This window comes from Dasypus novemcinctus, chromosome 2 (genome assembly GCF_030445035.2).
Source record: "Dasypus novemcinctus isolate mDasNov1 chromosome 2, mDasNov1.1.hap2, whole genome shotgun sequence".
Taxonomy (NCBI): Eukaryota; Metazoa; Chordata; class Mammalia; order Cingulata; family Dasypodidae; genus Dasypus; species Dasypus novemcinctus.
In genome coordinates, this window is record NC_080674.1 from 192,713,931 (window position 1) to 192,734,996 (window position 21,066).

Genomic DNA, 21,066 nt, shown 5'->3' on the forward strand with positions numbered 1-21,066 from the left:
GTTTACATGCTGAGTTTGACTTTGAGACTGGCCACATTTGAGTAACATGGAGGCTGTCAGGAGGGAACCCGTAGGCACAGTGCTGCTCTAGGCCTTGTTCTTATTTCAGGTGTATAGGCTCACAAGCATAGTCATTAGTATCAGGGGCTCACTGTTGGACCCTCATCCTTTCTGGTCCTTGCCGTTGCACCCGGGGGACTGCCGCTGCTCCCATAAGGACCACGACAGAGCCCCCCCCCCCGCCCCTGGCCAGGAACCCAGTACCCCCCAGCTGTTTTTAATTGTTTCCACTATGAGTATATCCAAACATTTCCATTCACCCTGGACACATGCCTTGTATAACTCCCTGTCAACCATATGTCCCCTGTCAATAACATCCCATACCAGTATTCCTCTGCTGCCATTGTTGAACCACTCTGTGATCCAAAACTTCCTGAAAAGTGAAGCCCAATATAATGCCAGTTTCCCTTAATAGTAAAACGGAATATACTGATGAGTTTAAAGGTTAGATATAGAATACATATTGATTTGGAAAAATTCTACATCCTATCTCTTTCTTTTCTTTTTTCCTAATTATTGAGCTTCTCTTCACAAGAGCCATAGATCACAGTAATTCATATATATAATATACAGTACTCCCACATATCCATTATAAAACCTTTTCCCTTCCACAACGATAATCTTTTAACTTATTCATATCATATTTACTGAAACTGATGTACAGATATTGAGACAATAGCTTTCAAACAAGGTAACATTTGTGTTTACATTGTGGTTTATACTTTAGGCTATAGAGTTTTCTAAATTTTTACTTATCCTATGTTTTACATTATGGTTTACATTATTAGTCTGTCGTCCCCTATATGTTTTTGGTGTAATATTACATGTTTTATATCCATCCTTGTGTACGCTTGTGAAACACTTCTTTTGCCCTCACAGTTACTTTGGTTCCATCTATTCAATATCTATTTCCCCCTCCTCTTGGGGCCCACAGTGACAGTCAATCTTCATTTCTTGAGGAGCCATGTTCAGAGATACTTGCCACAGTGTTGAGGGACTTGCTTAACTGCCCTAATGCCCTGGGAGCCACCCTTTCTCTTGAGAGATACAGTTCCCTCTATTTGATGGTATTAGTCCTCCCCAGGATGTGGGTCTACCTTCACTCTCATTATATGGGTCTCTACCCAATGGTATAACCCACTCTGGCAAAATGAGCATTCAGATATTCCCTAGGAGTCTGTCCTGCATCAGATTATCCCCTTTGAGTATCTTAAACAGGTAACTTTCCTAATTATATTTTGAAAAGGTTTTCTCAGCATATACTCTCAACCAACACCTGATAATCTCCTATGTTCATATGTTGCCCCACCCTCCCCCCAATTTCTTGGGCAATATTACCCATTCGCCCATCCCTAGCCCCCCTCAAACCCGCAAAACCCCACCCAAAGGTAACTCTATGCCCCCATTTTATCCCTTCCTTGTACACATACTTACCTCCAGTTTATCATAGATTTCACCCATTTAGATGTCAGCTTACATCATTCCTCTACCCCCTGATTTCCTGTAAGCCTATCATCCAGTCTCTAGCTCTCTGAGGCAACTTACTTATTTCATATCATTGAGGTCATGTAGTATTTGTCCTTCAGTGCCTGAGTTGCTTCACTCAACATAAGGTTCTCAAGATTCATCCATGTTATCACGTGTGTTTGTAGTGTATTTAATCTGAAAGCTGAATAGTATTCCATTGTATGTATATACCAAATTTTATTGATCCACTCATCTGTTGATGAGCGTTTGGGTTGATTCCAACTTTTGGCGATAGTGAACAATGCTGCTATGAACATTGGTGTGCATATATCAGTTTGTGTCCTTGTTTTCAGTTCTGCTGGGTATATACCCAGTGGTGGAATTGCTGGGTCATATGGCAAATTTATGCTTAGTTTTTTGAGAAACCGCCAAACTGTCCTCCAGAATAGTTGGATCCTTCTGCATCCCCACCAGCAGTTGATGAGTGTTCCCATTTCTTCACATCCCCTCCAGCATTTGTATTCTTCTGTTTTTTTCATAGCTGCCAATCTTATGGGAGTAAGATGGTATCTCATTGCAGTTTTGATTTGCATTTCCCTGATAGCTAAAGATTTGGAGCATTTTTTCATGTGCTTTTTAGCCATTTATATTTCTTCTTTGGAGAAGTGTCTGTTTAAATCTTTTTCCCATTTTTTAAATAGGTTGTTTATCTTTTTATTTTCAAGATATATGAGTTCTTTATATATGCAAGTTATAAGTTTCTCATCGGATATATGGTTACCAAATGTTTTCTCCCATTGTGTAGGCTCTCTTTTTACTTTCTTGACAAACTCCTTTGAGGTGTAGAAGGCTTTCCTTTTGAGGAAGTCCCATTTATCTATTTGTTCTTTTGCTGCTCGTGCTTTTGGTGTGATGATCGTGAAGCCATTTCCTATTACAAGGTCTTGTAGATGTTTCCACCCACTGCTTTCCAAAGTCTTTATGGTCTTGACTCTTATATTTAGGTCTTTGATCCATCTTGAGTTGATCTTTGTATAAGGTGTGAGATGGTAATCCTCTTTCATTCTTTTACATATGGATATCCAGTTCTCCAGGCACCATTTGTTGAATAGGCATTCTCTCCCAGTTGAGAGGGTTTGGTGGCTTTATCAAATATTATATGGCTATATATATGAGATTCTATATCAGAAATTTCAATTCGATTCCATTGGTCTGTGTGTCTATCCTTATGCCAATACCATGCTGTTTCACTACTGTAGCTTTGTAGTATGTTTTGAAGTCAGGTAGTGTGATTCCTCCAATTTCGTTTTTCTCTTTCAATACATGTTTGGCTATTTGGGGCCTCTTTCCTTTCCAAATAAATTTCATAGTCAGTTTTTCTAGTTCCTTAAAGAAGGCTGTGTTGATTTTTATTGGCATTGCATTGAATGTGTAGATCACTTTTGGTAGGATAGACATCTTAATAATATTTAGTCTTCGTATCCATGAACAGGGAATATTCTTCCATTTATTTAGGTCTTCTTTGATTTCCATGAACAGTCATGTATAGTTCTCAGTGTATCAGTTTTTTACATCTTTAGTTAAATTTATTCATAAATATTTGATTTTTTAATTTACTATTGTGAATGGTATTTGTTTCTTGATTTCCTCCTGATATTGCTCATTATTGGTGTACAGAAATGCTACTGATTTTTGCACATTGATCTTAAAACCTGTGACTTTACTAAACTCATTTATGTGTTCTAGAAGCTTTGTTGTAGACCTTTCAGGGTTTTCTATGTATAGGATCATGTCATCTGCAAATATTGAAATTTTGACTTCTTCCTTTTCCATTTGAATGCCTTTTATAGCTGGTTCTTGCCTCAGTGCTCAAGCAAGTAGTTCTAAGACAGTGTTAAATAGAAGAGGAGAGGGTCAGCATCCTTGTCTTGTTCCTGTCTTTAGAGGGAAGGGTTTTAGGATTTCTCCATTGTAAACAATGTTGGCTGTGGGTTTTTCACATATACTCTTTATCATGTTCAAAAATTTCCTTGTATTCTGATCTTTTGGAGTGTTTTTATGAAGAAAGTGTGCTGTATTTTTTCAAATGCTTTTTCTTCATCTATAGATATAATCATGTGATTTTTTTCCTTCAATCTGTTTATATGGTGTATTACATTGATTGAATTTATGTTGAATCATCCTTGCATATCTGGAATGAATACACTGGTCATGGTGTATAATTCATTTATGTGTTGTTGAATACTATTAACAAGTATTTTGTTAAGTATTTTTGCATCTAGGTTCATTAGAGAAATTGGTCTGTAATTTTCCTTTCTTGTGGTGTCTTTGTTTGACTTTGGTACTAGGGTAATGTTGGCATCATAGAATGAGTTAGGCAATGTTCCTTCTCTTTCGATATTTTGGAAGAGTTTCAGCAGGATTGGTGTTAGTTCTTTCCGCAATGTTGTGTAGAATTCACCTGTGAAGCCATCTGGCCTTGGGCTCTTCTTAGCTGGGAGGTTTTTAATGACTGATTCTATCTGTTTACTTGTGATTCATTTGTTCACATCATCAGTGTCTTCTTTTGTCAATATAGGCCGCTTATGTGTTTCTAGGAATTTGTTCATTTCCTCTGAATTGTCATATTTGCTGGAATATAGTTTTTCAAAGTATCCTCTTATGATAGTCTTTATTTTTGTGGGGTCAGTGGTGATATCTCCTTTCTCATTTCTTATTTTGTGTATTTGCATCGTCTCTCTTTTTTTCTTTGTTAGTCTCGCTAAAGGTTTGTCAATTTTATTAATCTTCTCAAAAAACCAGCTCTTGGTCTTGTTTATCTTTTCAAGTGCTTTCTTATTTTCTATTTCATTTAGTTCTGCTCTTACCTTTGTTATTTCTTTCTTTCTTCTTCCTGTGGGATTACTTTGTCATTTTTTTACTAATTCCTCCAAATGTGCAGTTAGTTCTTCAAGTTTTGCTCTTTCTTCTTTTTTGATGTATGAATTTATGGTATAAATTTCCCTCTCAGTACTGCCTTTGCTGCATCCCATAAATTTTGGTATGTTGTGTTATCATTATCATTTGTTTCAAGGTAGTTATTGATTTCTTTTCAGATTTCCTCTTTGACCCACTATTTTTCTAAGAGTGTGCTGTTTAATTTCCATATCTTGGTGTGAAATCTGGGCCTCTGGCCCTTGCAGATTTCCAGCTTCACTCCACTGTGGTCCAAGATATTATTTTGTATGATTTCGATCTTTCTGAATTCATTAAGCATTTCTTTGTGGCCTAGCATATGGTCTATCTTGGAGAAGGATCCATGTGCACTTGAGAAAAATGTATATCCTGCTGTGTTTGGGTGTAATGATCCGTATATGTCTATTAGATCCAAGTCCTCTAATATACTGTTCAAATATTTTGTGTCTTTAGTGATTCTCTTTTGAGATATTCTGTCCAGAGTTGATAGTGTTGTATTAAAATCCCCCACTATAATTGTAGATGCATCTATTCTTTCACATAGTTTTTCCAGCATTTGCCTCACATATTTAGAAGCGCCCTTGTTAGGAGCATTAATATTTATGATTGTTCATTCTTCTTGAGAGAGTGTCCCTTTCACTAATATGTAGTATCCTTCTTTGTCTCTCACAATTGTTTCGCATTTAAAGTCTATTTTGTCTGATATTAATATAGCTACTCCTTCCTTTTGTTGGTTTTTGTTTGCTTGTAAGATTGTTTTCCAACCATTCACTTTCAGCCTCCATGTATCTCCGGGTCTAAGATGTGTCTCTTGTAAATAGCATGTAGATGGGTCATATTTCCTCATCCAATGTCCCAATCTTAATCTTTTGATAGGTGAGTTTAATCTTTTGACACTCATTGTTATTACCTTCAAGGAATTATACATGTTAGTCATAATTTGAATGGATTTGTGTTTGTCATATTTTTTTTTCTTCTCTTTTTGTCTCTTTTTTGCTCTTACACTCTCCTCCAACTCAGCCTGTCCTGTTTTTTCATTTCTTCCTGCAGAACTTCCTTTAGAATTTCTTGAAGGGGAGGTTTCTTATTGGCATACTCTTTCAATTTCTGTTTATCTGTGAATAGTTTGGACTTTCCATCATTTTTGAATGCTAGGTTAGCTGGATAGAGTATTCTTGGTTGGAAATTTTTTTCTTTTAGTACCTTGACTATGTCATACCACTGTCGTCTTGCCTCCATGGTTTCAGATGAGAAATGAGCATTTAATCTTATGGAGCTTCCCTTGTATGTGATGGTTTTCTTTTCTCTTGCTGCTTTTAGAATTTTCTCTTTGTCTTGAGCGTTGGATAATTTGACAAGTATATGTCTTGGGTCGGGCCTGTTGTGGTTTATGATGTTTGGGGTGTGCTGTTCTTCTTGGATATGTACATCTTTCTCTTTCAGTAGATTTGGGAAGTTTTCAGCCATTATTTCCTTCAACACTCCTTCTGACCCCTTTCCCTTCTCTTCTTCTGGGATGCCTATAATATGTATGTTTGCGCATTTTGCATTGTCATTCAGGTTCCTAAGTATTAGCTGGATTTTTTCTATCTTTTTATCAATTAATTCTACTATCTGTTTGATTTCCGATGTACTGTCTTCCACATTGCTAATTCTCTGCTCTGCCTCTTCTAATCTGCTGCTATTTGCTGCAAGTGTATTTTTGATTTCTTGAACTGTGGTGTTCATTCCCATCCTATCTGTTATCTTTTTGCATATGTCTGCAATTTCCTCTCCAAGTGTTGTCTTCATATTGTTAACCTCTTCCTTTACTTCATTAAATTTGTCTGTGATATATGTTCTGAGATCTTTAATTATTTATGTGAAGTTCTGCTCCCCTTCCTGGTTTTTAGTTTGTTGATTGGATTCAGCCATGTTTTCCTGATTACTGGTTTCATTTGTAGATTTTTGTTGCTGTCTGGTCATTATTTTATCTTGACGGGTTTAATCAGTTCCTTAGCTTCTTTGTCTAGTCTTGGGGATTAATTAGCTGTTGTTTTTTTGTAAGTATTATATCTTCTCTTTGTCACTTTGTTCTTCTTATTCTAATTTCTTATTGCTGGCTGAGTTCACTTTGAAGGAAAGTATTAGGGCCAGGGAAAGGCAATTGTGTAAGAAAGGAAAATGTGTAAAGTAGTACTGCCAATAAATGTTAACAGAGCAACAATATGAGATCTGAGAGGATGGATATTAGATTCATGTAAGTTGTGTAGAGATATAGCAGTAAGTAGAGTACCTATAATGAGGTAGTCAACTGAATATGGGAGGAATATGGTATAAATTAAAAAGCTAGTGTTTTCATGAGAGAGGGAAAGGGAAAAGAAAGGCTATAGTTTCAAGAGTGGATAAGAGACAGAAAACAAAATGAAGGTATTAGAAATTAAGTGTTAGAGAATTTGAGGATCAAAGAAAGGGAAGTGGAATATAGGAGAGACAGTAGATGATGGAGGATATCAAGATATGGGGAAAGGGAATAGTGTAGGTAGCCAAAATCATTTCACAGAGAAATGAGGCAACAGAGGATGAGGAAACCCAGCAAATGTGAGATGTTCCCTGCAGCACCTATTGTATAATTTAGATAAAATAGCCCCCAGCATGGGACATGACACCCGGGGATGAGCCTCCCTGGCACCGAGGGATCACTACCAAGTACCAGCTGATGACATAACTAGAAAATGACGTTGAATTAAAGGTTCAACGCGGACCAGCAGAATATCCCTGTCTACATATAATAACAGGAGTTAAAAATGCTGTTTGACCTAAAGTAAGGGGGAAATGGAAAGGACAAATGAGTTTATATGGCTATGACTCTCTTAAAAATAGTTTGGAGGTTGTCAGAAGGATTGCCCTTATGCACACCTGAGCAGAGTCTCAGAGACAGATAAAGTGGATACAGCCCCAGGTATTGGTTCTTTTGAGGGCTAAAGAGACCCACAGGTTCTATGGTCATGGCAGATGGGGTTCACTGCCATATCAGTTGGCCCTTCTTTGGAGCTGGTGTTTCTGCATGATGGAGCTGGACACAGATAGGATCTCTTTTCACAAGACTTTCATGCTACTTTACTGGAATTGTAGTTGGTCCTGGGGATTAAGATACATCTAGGGGATTTGAATCTCTGGACTGACAATATGATGGCCAGGCCCTGAGCCTCAACAGACTTTGGCTCCTACACTCTGATTTATTGGACTTACCCCACTCAGCTAAGAAGGAGTTGAAGAATGTCAACCACCACACCATGGAGCTTAGAGTGCCTACAACTGAAAGCAGGAGGATTGCATCCAGTATCCATGTGGAATCTATGCCCCCTCTTGACATAGATGTGGAATGGACACAACCAATCCTGGACACAACCAATCCAAGGTCCACAGAGAAAATGTGGCATTGGTGTGGGAAAAGTGGCCATGGTGGTTGCTGGGTGTGGGGAATGGGAGGAAGAGATGAGATGTGGAGGCGTTTTTGGGACTTGGAGTTGTCCTTGGTGGTGCTTCAGGGACAATTACCAGACATTGTAGATCTTCCCAGGGCCCACTGGATGGAACCTGGGAGAGTATGGGCTATGATGTGGACCATTGACCTTGAGGTGCAGCAATGCCCAGAGATGTACTTACAAAATGCAATGGGTGTGTCATCATGATGGGAGAGAGTGTTGCTGTGGGGGGAGTGGTCGGGTGGGGTTGTGGGGTTGAATGCCACCTCATATTTTTTGAATGTAATATTTTAAAAAAATAAATAAAAAAATTAAAAAAGATAAAATAAAATAAGAGAATTAGGGACAAGAGAAAAAAAAAAGAACAAAGAATGAAAGAAAAAGGGGGGGGTGGGTAAAGAAAAAGGAGGGGAACAAGTAAGGAAAAGAAAAGAAGATATAGAACAAGAACAATAGCAACAACAAAAACCCCTAAATAAATGAAAAAAAAAAGACCTTGGGGGATACAATGGGAGAAAATATAGGAAATAATGCAAATATCCGCAACCAGGACAATAAAAAATAAAAAATAAAAAATAAAAATTAAAAACAAAAACAAAAAAACCGCAAACATTGAGGGCTGGGATAATCAAGGACCTCAGATGGACCTCACGCTGTGGTGGATTCAGGGATGGAAAGTCTATGATATTGCAGACTCAAGAGGTGTGAGTGTCTGGGGTGTGGGCCACCAGGGTTTAGGGGACACAGACCTGGCAACCTCAAATCTGGTTAACAGGGAGCCTGGGAGTACCACAGTGCAACACAGCCTTCAGGGATCCCCGCAGTTGGGTGCCAGCCCTTTGGGGGAGGTCACATCCGCAAACTCTGACATATGTGTCAGAAACCCGCAATTCCCCCTCCCTCTAGGGTCTCTTCTGCAGCTGTATCACCAGTTTGACTTCAGGACTCCTCCCGTCCTGCAAGCCCCCGAAACAGCCAGTTGGGGGCGCCTCTATAGTGCAGCAAATTTAAGGACGCTGCAGATCTACAGCCAGGCCTAGGGGGCGGGGCTCTCGCCGGAAGCGCTGTTATCAGTGTCCGAAAGCGAAAATCCCATGCCTCGCAAAAGATTCCCCTAATCGGTTTCCAGACGTCTCCCACCCTGCAGCCCCCAAAACAGCCTCCTGGTGACATCTCTTTATTGCGAGTGATTTAAGGCTGCTGCAGATTGGCAGCTGGCCTTGGGAGTGGGGCTCTAGCTGGAAGTGCTATTATTCGTGTCAGAAATCAAAAATTCCCCACCTCGCAAAAAATTCCTGTCTGTTTCACCAAATTGGTTTGCGAAGGCCTCCTGTCCTGCAAGCCCCTGAATAGCCCTCTCAGGGCTTATGAATTCCCCAGTACCGCAGAGCCTCCAGGAATCGCCGCCACGGTGCCGGTGACGTGGTTCCTTCCGCCTCAGGGGGGAGCATCCCACTTGCGGCCCCTAACTCCATGTGAGAGAGCCTCAATTTTATCTTTTAGATGAATTTTCTCTGTTACCTTCCCACCAAATCGATGTCCAGACACCTCCTGCCCTGCAAAATCCCAAAACAGCCTGGTCCTGAAGAATTTCTAATGCTGCCCAGCCACTTCTTTGCAGGAGAGACTATAAGGTACACTCACTCAACCACATCTTGCCCCATCTCCTGCTCTATTGTTTTTTGTTTTGTTTTCTATTTCATTTATTTTCTCTATAATTTTTTTATTTCCTTCCCTCTGATTGCTTTAGATTTAGTTTGATCTTCTGCATTTTAGTTCTTCTATTTTTGAGGTTAGGTCTTTGAGTTGAAGTCTTTCTTCTTTTTTAATGTAAGGATTTATAGTTATAAGTGTCCCTCTCAGCAGTGTCTTCACAGCATCCCATAAGTTTTGATATGTTGTATTTTCATTTTCATTCACATCAAGATATATCCTAATTTCCCTTATCATTTACTCTTTAACCCATTGTTTATTTAAGAGTATGTTGTTTAATTTCCAATATTTGTGAATTTTCCAGTTCTCACTCTGTTATTGTTTTTAGCTTCATTGTCTTGTGGTTGGATAATAAACATGGTATGATTTCAATATTTTTGAATTTACTGAGACTTGTTTTGTGATACAACATGTAGTATATCCTGGAGAATGATCCATGTTCACTTAAGAAGAATGTGTATTATGTTTTTGTTGTGTGAAATGTTCTATATATCTTTTAGGTCTAGTTGGTTTACATTATCACTCAATCTTGTATTTCCTTATTGATCTGATTAAGTGTTATATCCATTATTGATAGTGTCATCCTAAGGTGTCATACTATTCATGTAGAACCATTATTTTCTCCCCTTCAATCTGTCTGTATTAGCTTCATATATTTTCGAGCTCTACTGTTAGGTGCATATATATTTGTATTTATTATATCCTCCTTTTGAATTGTCCCCTTTCTCAATATATAATGACCATCTTTTTCCCACACAACAGTTTTTGACTTAGTGTCTATTTTCTCTCATATTAGTATAGTCACCCTGTTTCTGTTTTGCTTGCTACTTTCATGGTATATTTTTTCCCCATCCTTTCATCCTCAGCCTACTTGTAGCTTTGAATTTAAGGCGATTCTCTTAAAGACAGCATATAGTTGGGCCATGCTTTTTTAAAAATCTATGTTGCCAATCTGTGCCTTTTCCCTGAAGAATGTAAGTCATTCATGTCACCACTGATAATGCAGGAGTTTCCTCTGCCATTTTGCTATTTAGGCTTTGTAGAGCTTATAAGTTATTTGTCCTTTATATCTGTTAATGAATACTTTTACACTTATTTGATTTTCTGTGTTCTAACATATTGAGTGCCTTTTTATTTCTCTCTGGATGTATTTTTCATCTGTGTTCCTTGTGGTTATCATAGGGTTAAATATTTGGTTTGATACTAAGTCAACTTCACAGCTTGCATATATGCTTTCCCTATACCCCTCTGCTCTGGCCCCCGCCATTTTTTGGTACTTGTTACCACTTATATCTTTGTACATTGTGCAGTCAAAACCCTAGATTTAGCATTGCTTTTTATGCATTTGCATTTTAGGACTTGAGGAAAGTAAGAAGTGGAGTTGTATATCAAGCAATACACTACAGTAATACTGGCATTTATAATTAACCAATGGTTTCCTTTACCACTCGTCTTTATTTCATTATGCTGCTTTAAATCACTGTCTAGTGTCCTTTTGCATTGCTTGTAGGGCAGGTTTAGTTCTGATGAATTCTTTCAGCTTTTGTTTATATAGAATGTCTTAGTCTCATGTATTTTTAAAGAAAATCTCACTAGATATAAAATTCTTGGTGGCAGTTTTTTCTTTAAGCCTTGTAAGTATTTTCACCCCCTGTCTTCTTGCCTCCATGATTTCTGATGAGAAATCAATATTCAGTATAACTGAAACTCCCTTGCATATAACACATTGCTTTTCTCTTGCAGCTGTTAGAACACTTTCCTTGTCCTTAGCATTCTATAGCATGGTCAAAAATGATGGGGTGTATTTTTCTTCATGTTTTTCCTGTTTGGTGTTCTCTGGACTTCTTGGATGTGCATATTCACATCTTTTGCTAAGTTTGGGAAGTTCTCTATCATTATTTCTTTGACTATTTCCTCCACCCCTTTCTCTCTTTCATCTTCTAGGATTCCCATAATATATATCATGATACCCTTGATGGTGTTCCAGAAGTGTCTTAGACCATATTTGCTTTTAATAATTCTTTTTTCTTTCTCCTTTTCAACCTGACCCATTTCAAGAATCTTATCTATGAGTTCACTGATTCTTATTAATTTTTTTTATTTTTAAAGAAGCTTTAGATTACATAAATGTTATATGAAAACTGAGTCTTTGTTCTGCCGGCTACAGTATGCTCTTGATACCCACTTGGACATTTTTCTTTTCATGTATTGTGGTCTTCAACTCTAGTAGTACTTTTTAGTTCCTTTTTAAAAGTTTTATCTTAACTAAGACTTTCATGTCGCTTGTTCATTGTTTTACTAATATTCTTTATTCTTTCTCTGAATTTTTATTTCATGTCCTTGAGAATTTTTAAGATCATTTTTAAAAAGGCTTTATTCAGTATGTCTACATTCTCATCTTATTCATTATTGTTTTCTGTATGTTTATTCTCTTCTCTTGGCCCATCATTTCTTATTTCTTTGTTTCTCTTGTATGCTTGTTTTACACTCTACAGAATAATATTTTAAATAGTTAACACTGGGATTTATTCCCAGAGATGTCTGTTTTTTTTATTTTGTTCCAGGTGGTGATAAGACAGATTTTCTTGAGCTTCAGCCCTCCTATCAGATGGTCTGTACAAGGCAAATGCAGTGTGCAGCGCTTTCCCTGTCTTTCTTGTCCTGTGTCTTGGTCTGGGTTTTTACTTGTTACACGTTTTGATGTTTCCTTGTTTACAGCAGTTTGGCTCTCCACTGTTTCCCATTAGACTGACCTCCCTCTCCTGTGGCAGGCATTTGCCCCAGAATGTCTACCTCTAGAGTTTCTTACACTACCTTCATTGTCTTAATCTGCTTTTGCCTGGAGGGCAAATTCTGGGGGGACAGGCAGAATTTCCCAACCAGTACACTTCCAGGGATCTATGAAGTAGGGCACAGATTGGCTTCAAAGAGCCCTGGGTAGATCAGGAAGGGGACCAAGAGCTTCTCCAATGACTCTCCAAAGCTGCGCTTATGGCATGCCCAGCAGATGCAGCTCTTCAGTTAACTTTGCCCTGCATCCCTGTGTCTACCACTGCTGCCCCTGTGGAGGGCCGATATTTCTGTCCAGGCAGGTTGAAACAATGGCTGCCTATAGAGCCAGTGCCCCAGTGATCTGAATTTGCCAGTCAAAAGCTGTGAGAAATTAGTGATTAACTATGCACAAGCCTATGCTTGGGGAATAGGATTTTTTGTGCCTTTCTGTCACCATCAAGCTAACTAGATGCTGGACCCTGCTGTGGCCTACTGTGAGAGTCAGGGATGGGCACCAGTAGCCAGTGTGTGGACAAAGCGATGTACTCCTCTTTAATATACTTTCTTTGTCAGCCCCTTCCTTCTGCTCTGCCCTGGATCTGCACAGTGTTCTTCTGGCTTCCATAGTTTCAATATATTTATTTTGGACAGTTACTGCCGGTTTAATTGGTGTTTTGGTGGAAGGACTGAGGTCTGTACCTCCCTACTCTGCCAACTTCTGTGTTTACCTTTTGATCAACGCCAAATTGTATTCAGCAAGCAGGTGTAACATTTTACATCCCCACCAACAGTATATGAAGGTTTTAATTTCTCCGCATTCTAGCCTACATCTCTTATTATTCCTTTTTTTATTAGACTCATGTGTGATGAGGTATTGTAATTATATATAAATATTTTTAAAATAATTGTAACAACTTTTTTAAACATTTATTTCTCTCCTCTCCTCCCTGCCTCAGTTGTCTCGTTTCTGTGTCCATTCGCTGTGTGTTCTTCTGTGTCCTCTTGTATTCTTATCAGTGGCACCGGGAATCTATGTCTCTTTTTGTTGCATCATCTTGCTGTGTCAGCTCTCTGGGCCAAGCCACTCCTGGGCAGACTCTCCTTTTTTGCACGGGATTGCTCACCTTACAGGGCATACTCCTTGCATGTGGGGCTCCCCTATGCATGGACACTCTTGCGTGGCAGGGCACTCCGTATGGACATCAGCACTGCACATGGGCCAGCTCACCACATGGGTCAGGAGGCCCTGGGTTTGAACTCTGGACCTCCCGTGTGACAGGCAGACACTCTATCCATTGAGCCAGATCCGTTTCCCTGTAATTATATATATATATATTTTTTATTATTATTACTTTTTAATTATTTATTTATTTTTAAAAATTACATTAAAAAAATATGAGGTCCCATTCAACCCCACCACCCCCACTCCCCACTCCCCCCACAGCAACACTCTCTCCCATCATCGTGACACATCCATTGCACCTGGTAAGTATATCTCTGAGTATCACTGTACCCCTAGTCAATGGTCCACATCATAGCCCACACTCTCCCACGTTCCATCCAGTGGGCCCTGGGGGGATCTACAATGACCCGTAATTGTCCATGAAGCACCACCCAGGACATCTCGTCCCGAAAACGCCTCCACACCTCATCTCTTCCTCCCATTCCCCAAACCCAGCAGCCACTATGGCTACCCTTCCCACACCCATTCCACATTTTCTCTGTGGACATTGGATTGGTTGTGTCCATTGCACATCTATGTCAAGTGGGGGCTTAGATTCCACATGGATACTGGATGCACTCCTCCTGCTTTCAGTTGTAGACACTCTAGGCTCCTTGGTGTGGCGGTTGACCTTCTTCAACTCGATGTTAGCTGAGTGGGGTAAGTCCAATAAATCAAAGTGTAGGAGCTGAAGTCTGTTGAGGCTCTGGGCCTGGGTGTCATATTATCAGTCCAGAGATTCAAATCCCCTAAATATATCTAAAACCCCAGCACCAACTACTATTCCATTAAAGTAGCATGCAAGTCTTGTGAAAAGAGATCCCCTCTGAGTCCAATTCCATCATGCAGAAACACCAGCTCCAGAGAAGGGCCATCTGCCATGGCAGTGAACCCCATCTGCCATGATCATAGAACCCGTGGGTCTCTTTATTCCTCAAAAGAACCAATACCTGGGGTTGTATCTACTTTACCTGTCTCTCAGACTCTGCTCATTTGTGCATAAGGGCATTCCTTCTGACAACCTCCAGACTCTTTTTTTAGAGACTCATAGCCTTATATTCTCATTTCTCCTTTCCATTTCCCCCTTACATTAGGTCAAACAGCATTTTGAAGTCATGTTATTATATGTAGACAGGGATATTCTGCTGATCTGTGTTGAACCTTTAATTCAAGGTCCTTTTCTAGTTGCATCTTCAGCTGATATGTGGTAGTGATCCCTCGGTGCCAGGGAGGCTCATCCCCGGATGTCATGTCCCACACTGGGGGGACTGCACTGCATTTACATGCTGAGTTTGGCTGTGAGAGTGGCCACATTTGAGTAACATGAAGGCTGTCAGGAGGAAACTCCCAGGCACAGTGCTACTCTAGGCCTTATTCTTATTGGAGGTGTATAGGCTCAAAAGCGTAGCCATAAGTATCAGGAGCCCACTGTTGGGCCCTCCTTCCTTCCTGGTTCTTGCGTTTGCACCTGGGGAACTGCCGCTGCTCCCCCAGGGTCCACGACAGTGACCCCCCGGCCAGGGGCCCAGTACCCCGCCCCCAGCTATTGTTTTTAGCTGTAATTATATTTTGATTCAATAGTCTTGTTTTTATCTTGTGATCTTTTTTGTTTCATTGAGTGGTGTTTGTGTTAAACTTATTCTAGCGTATTACATGAATTGGTGGATGTTTCTATTGCTCTCTTTTTTGAGTGATTCTATTAAATATCAAGATTATTTGTTCTTGAAGCAGAAGTAGATTTTTACCAGTAAAACCATTTGGGCCTATTGATTTAGAGCTCTTTTCTGTTTGCTTGTTTTCTCTGTTTTTGTATTCTTTTTTCATTGGATAGATTTAACTTTTAGTATATCTAGTTCTTTATTTTGAATTGTACTTAACATGTATATTTTACAATTTTTGTCAACTTTTAAAACTTACTGGTATGCTTTTCTTATTATCATTGAAATAGCTTCTGTATTTTAGTAGTGTTTGCAACTTTATCCTAGTTTTTGTATTTAGTGTTCTTTGTCAATATTGCCAAAGTATTCTATTCTGTTATATTAAGCTTTAACAAAAAAGGGCAACCATCTTATAGTATCTCTTCTTGTATTTTATTAATTCTATTCTGTTCTTGCTCTTTACTTGTTACTTCTTTCCTTTGATTTCTTCAAATTTCAGCAGTAACCACAGCATTTAATTAGCAAACGAATTCATGGAAAACTATCAGCTTCATTCAGTAATGTTTTTAGACTGGATAAGAAAGATATGGGTAAATTCTCTTATAACATGTCAATGGAGAAATGCTCTTTATTATGAATCAAAATGCACTTTTTAAAAGAGAAGATATTGTTTCTGAGAGGAGGGAGAGGAAAGAATAGGTGTAATATGGGGGCATTTTCAAGACATTGGAATTGTCCTGCATGACATTGCAATGAGGGATACAGGCTATTATATTTTTTGTCATAACCTATAAAATTGCACAGGGCAAAGTGTAAACTATAATGTAAGCTATAGTTTACGGTTACTATCAGTGCTTCAATGTGTGTTCATCAGTTGTAACAAGTGTACCAGAATAATGAAAAATATTGTTAAGTAGGAAAGTATGGGAGGGGTAGTGGATTGGGCGTGTGGGAATCCCCTATATTTTTTATGTAACATTTATGTAATTTAAAGCTTCTTTTAAAATAAAAATAATAATACAAAAAGAGATTCTACACAGGGGCAGCTGTAGCGCAAGTGGTTGAGTACTCCCTTTACATTTATGAGGTTCTGGATTCGATCCCAGGTACCTCCTACAAACAAACACAAAACCTAACCTGATGGAGCCAGTGTAGGTCAGTGGTTCAGCACCAGCTTCCCACATATGAAATCCCAGGTTCAATCCCCAACCCCAGTACCTGGGGGAAAAAAAAGAGAGTCTACAATTTAAAAGAAGTCCAAATGATCTAAGTGTCAGGTATATTTTTCTGTAAAACAGACCACTGTAAAACTCCGTGGTTTGCTGTAAGAGCCTTCTTATTATGCCCAGGGGTTTGGATGTTCAGCTCTCTCATCCAAGTGAGGTCATGTTGGATGTTGGCTGGATGTGAGCTGGTATCCCACATGCATCTGGAAATTTCTTGGAATGGAATGGAACTTGGCTAGAGTTCTCCAGTTTTCTTCCATGTGGCCTTCCACCTTATAGTAGGCCAGGAGGCTTCATATGGGAGTTTAGGTTTTTAGATGAATCAAGAGAGAAGGCCTGAGCATGTACCACTTATTAAGACTCTACTTGTGTCATGTTTGTTTCACTCTGGCAAAACAAATAAAAGATAAATACATATTCAAGGGCTGGAAAAGAAGCTGCCTATTGTGAGGAGCCATGTTACATTGCAGTGCACCCTAGGAAGGGAAGAAATTATTGGCAGTTTTGCAATCTACTATAAACTGGAATCAAGAACAAATAAGATGTGAGAAATTGGAGATGAGGAATAGAGAAAATGACTAGACCAATATTGATCAAAAAGGTAGGAGACATATGACTTAAAAATGTGCAAAAAATACAGTACATTTGCATGTTGATTGGGGAAATATTGAAAATGTGTATGAAAGAGAATAATAATAAAAGACATGGTTTTGAGCAGAAATAAGAGTCTAGATTTGTTGCAAAAATGAATAGATTGTTTATGAAAAGGAACATGGATAATTCATCCAACTTGACGGTTGAGAAAGAAGATCTTCTAAGAAAGGATACAGAAATGGGAATAGATACAGTGGTGGGAGTTTTAGGAAATAGTCTTTTGTTTGCTTTTTCTATCTCGTTGAAATATTAAATGTTCTGTCGATCAAATGTGAGATTGGAAAAGGATATGTTGGTGGTTTGAGAGTACAGTAGAAATAGTCATCATGGGAAGGGAGAGAGAGTAAAAAGACTAGGGAAATTTAGTGTAATTCCTGGCCAGAATTAAGAGCTCACTGGAGCTTAGTGGTGAGGAATTTGGTATAAGTGCATTTAACATGGATTTAGGCTTTTCTCCAGCCTTCATCAGAGCAGGATGGCATGGACGAGGTGTATTTTGTTTTGCATGGTGAGCATTAAGAAGTACAAAATAGAGTGCTTGGGAAGCAGATTTAGCTCACCAGATAGAGTGTTTGCCTATCACGTGGGAGGTCCAGAGTTCAAACCCAGGGCCTCCTGACCCATGTTGTGAGCTGGCCCATGTGCACTGCTGATGCACTCAAGTAGTGCCATGCCACGCAGGGGTGTCCCCAGCATTGGGGAGCCCCATGTGCAAGGAGTGCACACATAAGGAGAGCCACCCAGTGCAAAAAAAGTGCTGCCTGCCCAGGAGTGGCACTGAACACACGCAGAGCTGATGCATCAAGATGATGCAACAGAAGGAGACGCAGATTCCCTGTGCCTCTGAGAAGAATATAAGCGGACACGGAAGAACGCACAGCAGATGGACACAGAGAGCAGACAAATGGGCCCGGCGGGAGGGTAGGGAAGGGGAGAGAGAAAAAAAGAGCAATTGAAGCGAATTTTTTTTTTTTTTGCAGTAAATAATTATAATGTTATATTGTGGAGGTTTCGGCAAGGAGAGAGAGATGCTATGGGGCAGGGAATATGGAAAGTAAAAAGATCAATGTTTTATGGATCCTGATGGTGTCACAAGTAATTTTGCATTCAGGGACCTAAATAGAGTAGACTCGGTATTTGTGGTAATAGGAGATGGGATGCTTGTAATGAAATATGATGAGATTAAAACTATTGGTATTGAAAACCTTATGATAAGAGAAAGAATGGAAGAGGTGGGAGGGTACAATAGTGTTGGGAGAGAGATGACAAGAATGAAAGGCTGAGGGTATTGAGCAGATCTTCTCCATGGATATTATAGTCAGGAAGAACCATGAATGAAATTGAATTGGGGAGTGGTAAGACAGGAGCTAAGGAGGGTAGTGCCATGAGGTAATCAAATGTTATCCATAAAGGCAGTGATGAATGCTTTAGACCTATGGTTTGAATTTCAAAGCCAGAGAATTATATGGAAGTTCCCCTGGAGATCAAAGAATTTTTTTTCACCCTTCCAAGCCCGGTACAAGGGATACTGAAGAACATGCATGCACCACGTGAGAGTTGCAAGGAAAGTAGTGAATGCAGGATAAAGAGATAGACTGAAATTTCAGAACAGAGATGGGAACGCAGTGTATTGACATATAAACTTCTCTGGTATTCATCATATATGTTGAGAGGGTCAGGATATGGAAAAGAGTGAAAGAAAGGGTCAGAAAAAAAGGAATTTACAGATCGAGACAATTCTTTTGCAGTTTAGGAATAGCATCTTTTTCTGGTGAATGACATTAAGAATAACATTGGTCACAACAGTAGAAACATTAATATGTTTTAAAATATCTTAGTAATGTTCTGTTGGTCAAGAGAGAAGTTTGAAATTCATTCCAATTGTTACATGAAGTTTAGAATATCTGCTTAGAATTGGAAATGAATTTCTGTTAACTCTGAAATACTATTTTTAACTAATAAAAATTTTTCTTCAGAATACTCAAATTATTTCTTAGGAAATAGATTACAGTAATGGTTTTTATAAATAAGCACATTTTTCTCAATCTTAATATTCTTCAATAATCTTTCCTATCTGTCTTTACAACTAGTACTAAATTTCTTGAATATTATTACAGAGAATTTGCACATCTAACTGAATAGACTTGCTATATTTAATGTACTGTTCATAGAGACCAACTATTTCTATCAAATTTACAAACGATTTCTGTACATTTTTAGGCTGTGCAAGAATCTATCCAAAGTATAAGAAGCCAATGAAATTAATAATTTCAAATGATACTATTTTGGAAATATTCTTTCTTGCTCAGAAAGGAACTGGTTTTATTGGGAACACTTGGCTACTCACATTACATGCCTGCACCTTCTTATTTCAGCCCCATCAAAAGAAGCCTCTAGACTTGATAATCGCCCATTTAACTTTTGCTAATGCCACCACAATGATCATCATAGGGATTCCAGAAATAATGCTTTCTTTTGGAATGAGAAATTTTATGGACGACATTGGTTGTAAGGCAGTGTTATACACACACAGAGTGAGCCGGGGCCTTTCTCTGTGTACAACATCTTTTCTGAGCGTGTTTCAGGCCATTATTATCATTCCCAACAACTCTCGATGGGCATGGCTCAAACCCAAAATCTCCATAAACGTTTTGGATGCCTTTGTTTTTTTCTGGATCATCAACATGCTGATCTACATCCCGGTTATTGGAACCACTGTGGCTCCCTATAACACCACTGAAAATGGATCTTTTTATTCTCTGACTTACTGCCGTGGGAGAGAGACTGATAGGACACGGGTATCTGCCTTTGTTGTGGTGATGGTATTGCGAGATTTCCTGTGTGTGTTCCTCATGGTCTCGGCCAGTGTCTACATGGTGTTGCTCCTCTTCAGACATCGCAAGTCAGTCCAGCATGTCCGCAAGGTCAGTCTGTGCCCACGAGCTTCTCCTGAAATCAAGGCCACCCATAGCATCCTGGCACTGGTGAGCTGCTTTGTTTTCTTTTACTGGACCAACTGCTGCTTAACCATTTATGTATCTTATAGACATAATATACAGGGAATGGAGAACGTTGATATTTTTATCTCCTCTTGTTATCCGCTGATGTGTCCTTTCCTGCTGATCAAAAATAATAACAGACTGTCCTGTCTGAAGTGCACCTTTCTAAAGAAGAGAAAGTCCTCTCGACCATCTATTTCCCTAAAAGGCCTGAAATAGCTCACATGTTTCTCTGGCACAAAGGACATGCAGTTTCAATTTCCTATCCCCAAATATGAGTAAGGTAAAAGTTTTAAAAGCATTAATAATTTTTATTTTGGACATTCCTTTAGCACGTCATATTATTGGATACACCAAGATCCATGATCAGGTTGGTGGAATAAAACACGTCGAGGACAGTTTTACCTGGATGGGGCACTCACTTACCTATCTGCCCATCATTTCTGAAAAGTCACATTTACGTTTGTTTAAATGCTCCTGTTGAAGAGTCTTCTCCAATGTGATAAATCCATCAGTTCAGTCACAGTAACTGCACTCACTGAATTATGCTAGACAGATCCTTCATTAGCACAAAAGATTTATATATGCTCTTTTGTATACTTTTGACCTGGATGTCAATGCTTGAGGTTACTATATGTTGTTATTCACATCTTGTTTAATCATAAAAAGTGATATGATATGTGACTATAACCATGATCCTCCATACACCAATTATCATCTGGAGTTCCACAATCATGGGTGTATTATTAATTCTCTTAAACTTTATGAAACCCTCAATTTTTTTTTTTTTTTTTTAGGTCCTGGGGCACCAGGGATTGAACCCAGGATCTTGTACATGGGAAGACAGTGCTCAACCACTGGGCTACACCTACT

The 21,066-nt window shown here is 39.0% G+C and overlaps 1 protein-coding gene across 1 annotated transcript in view; it reads left to right on the forward strand.

The window, feature by feature from the left end:
* The window catches only part of LOC101424694 (vomeronasal type-1 receptor 4-like), a 123,197-nt gene extending 102,744 nt beyond the window's left edge, over positions 1 to 20,453 (forward strand). The window contains exon 2 of the mRNA XM_058285381.1: positions 19,415 to 20,453. Coding sequence (XP_058141364.1) covers positions 19,415 to 20,412 — 998 coding nt within the window. The 3' untranslated portion in view covers positions 20,413 to 20,453. The remainder of the gene's footprint in view (positions 1 to 19,414) is intronic.
* Positions 20,454 to 21,066: the final 613 nt, after the last annotated feature.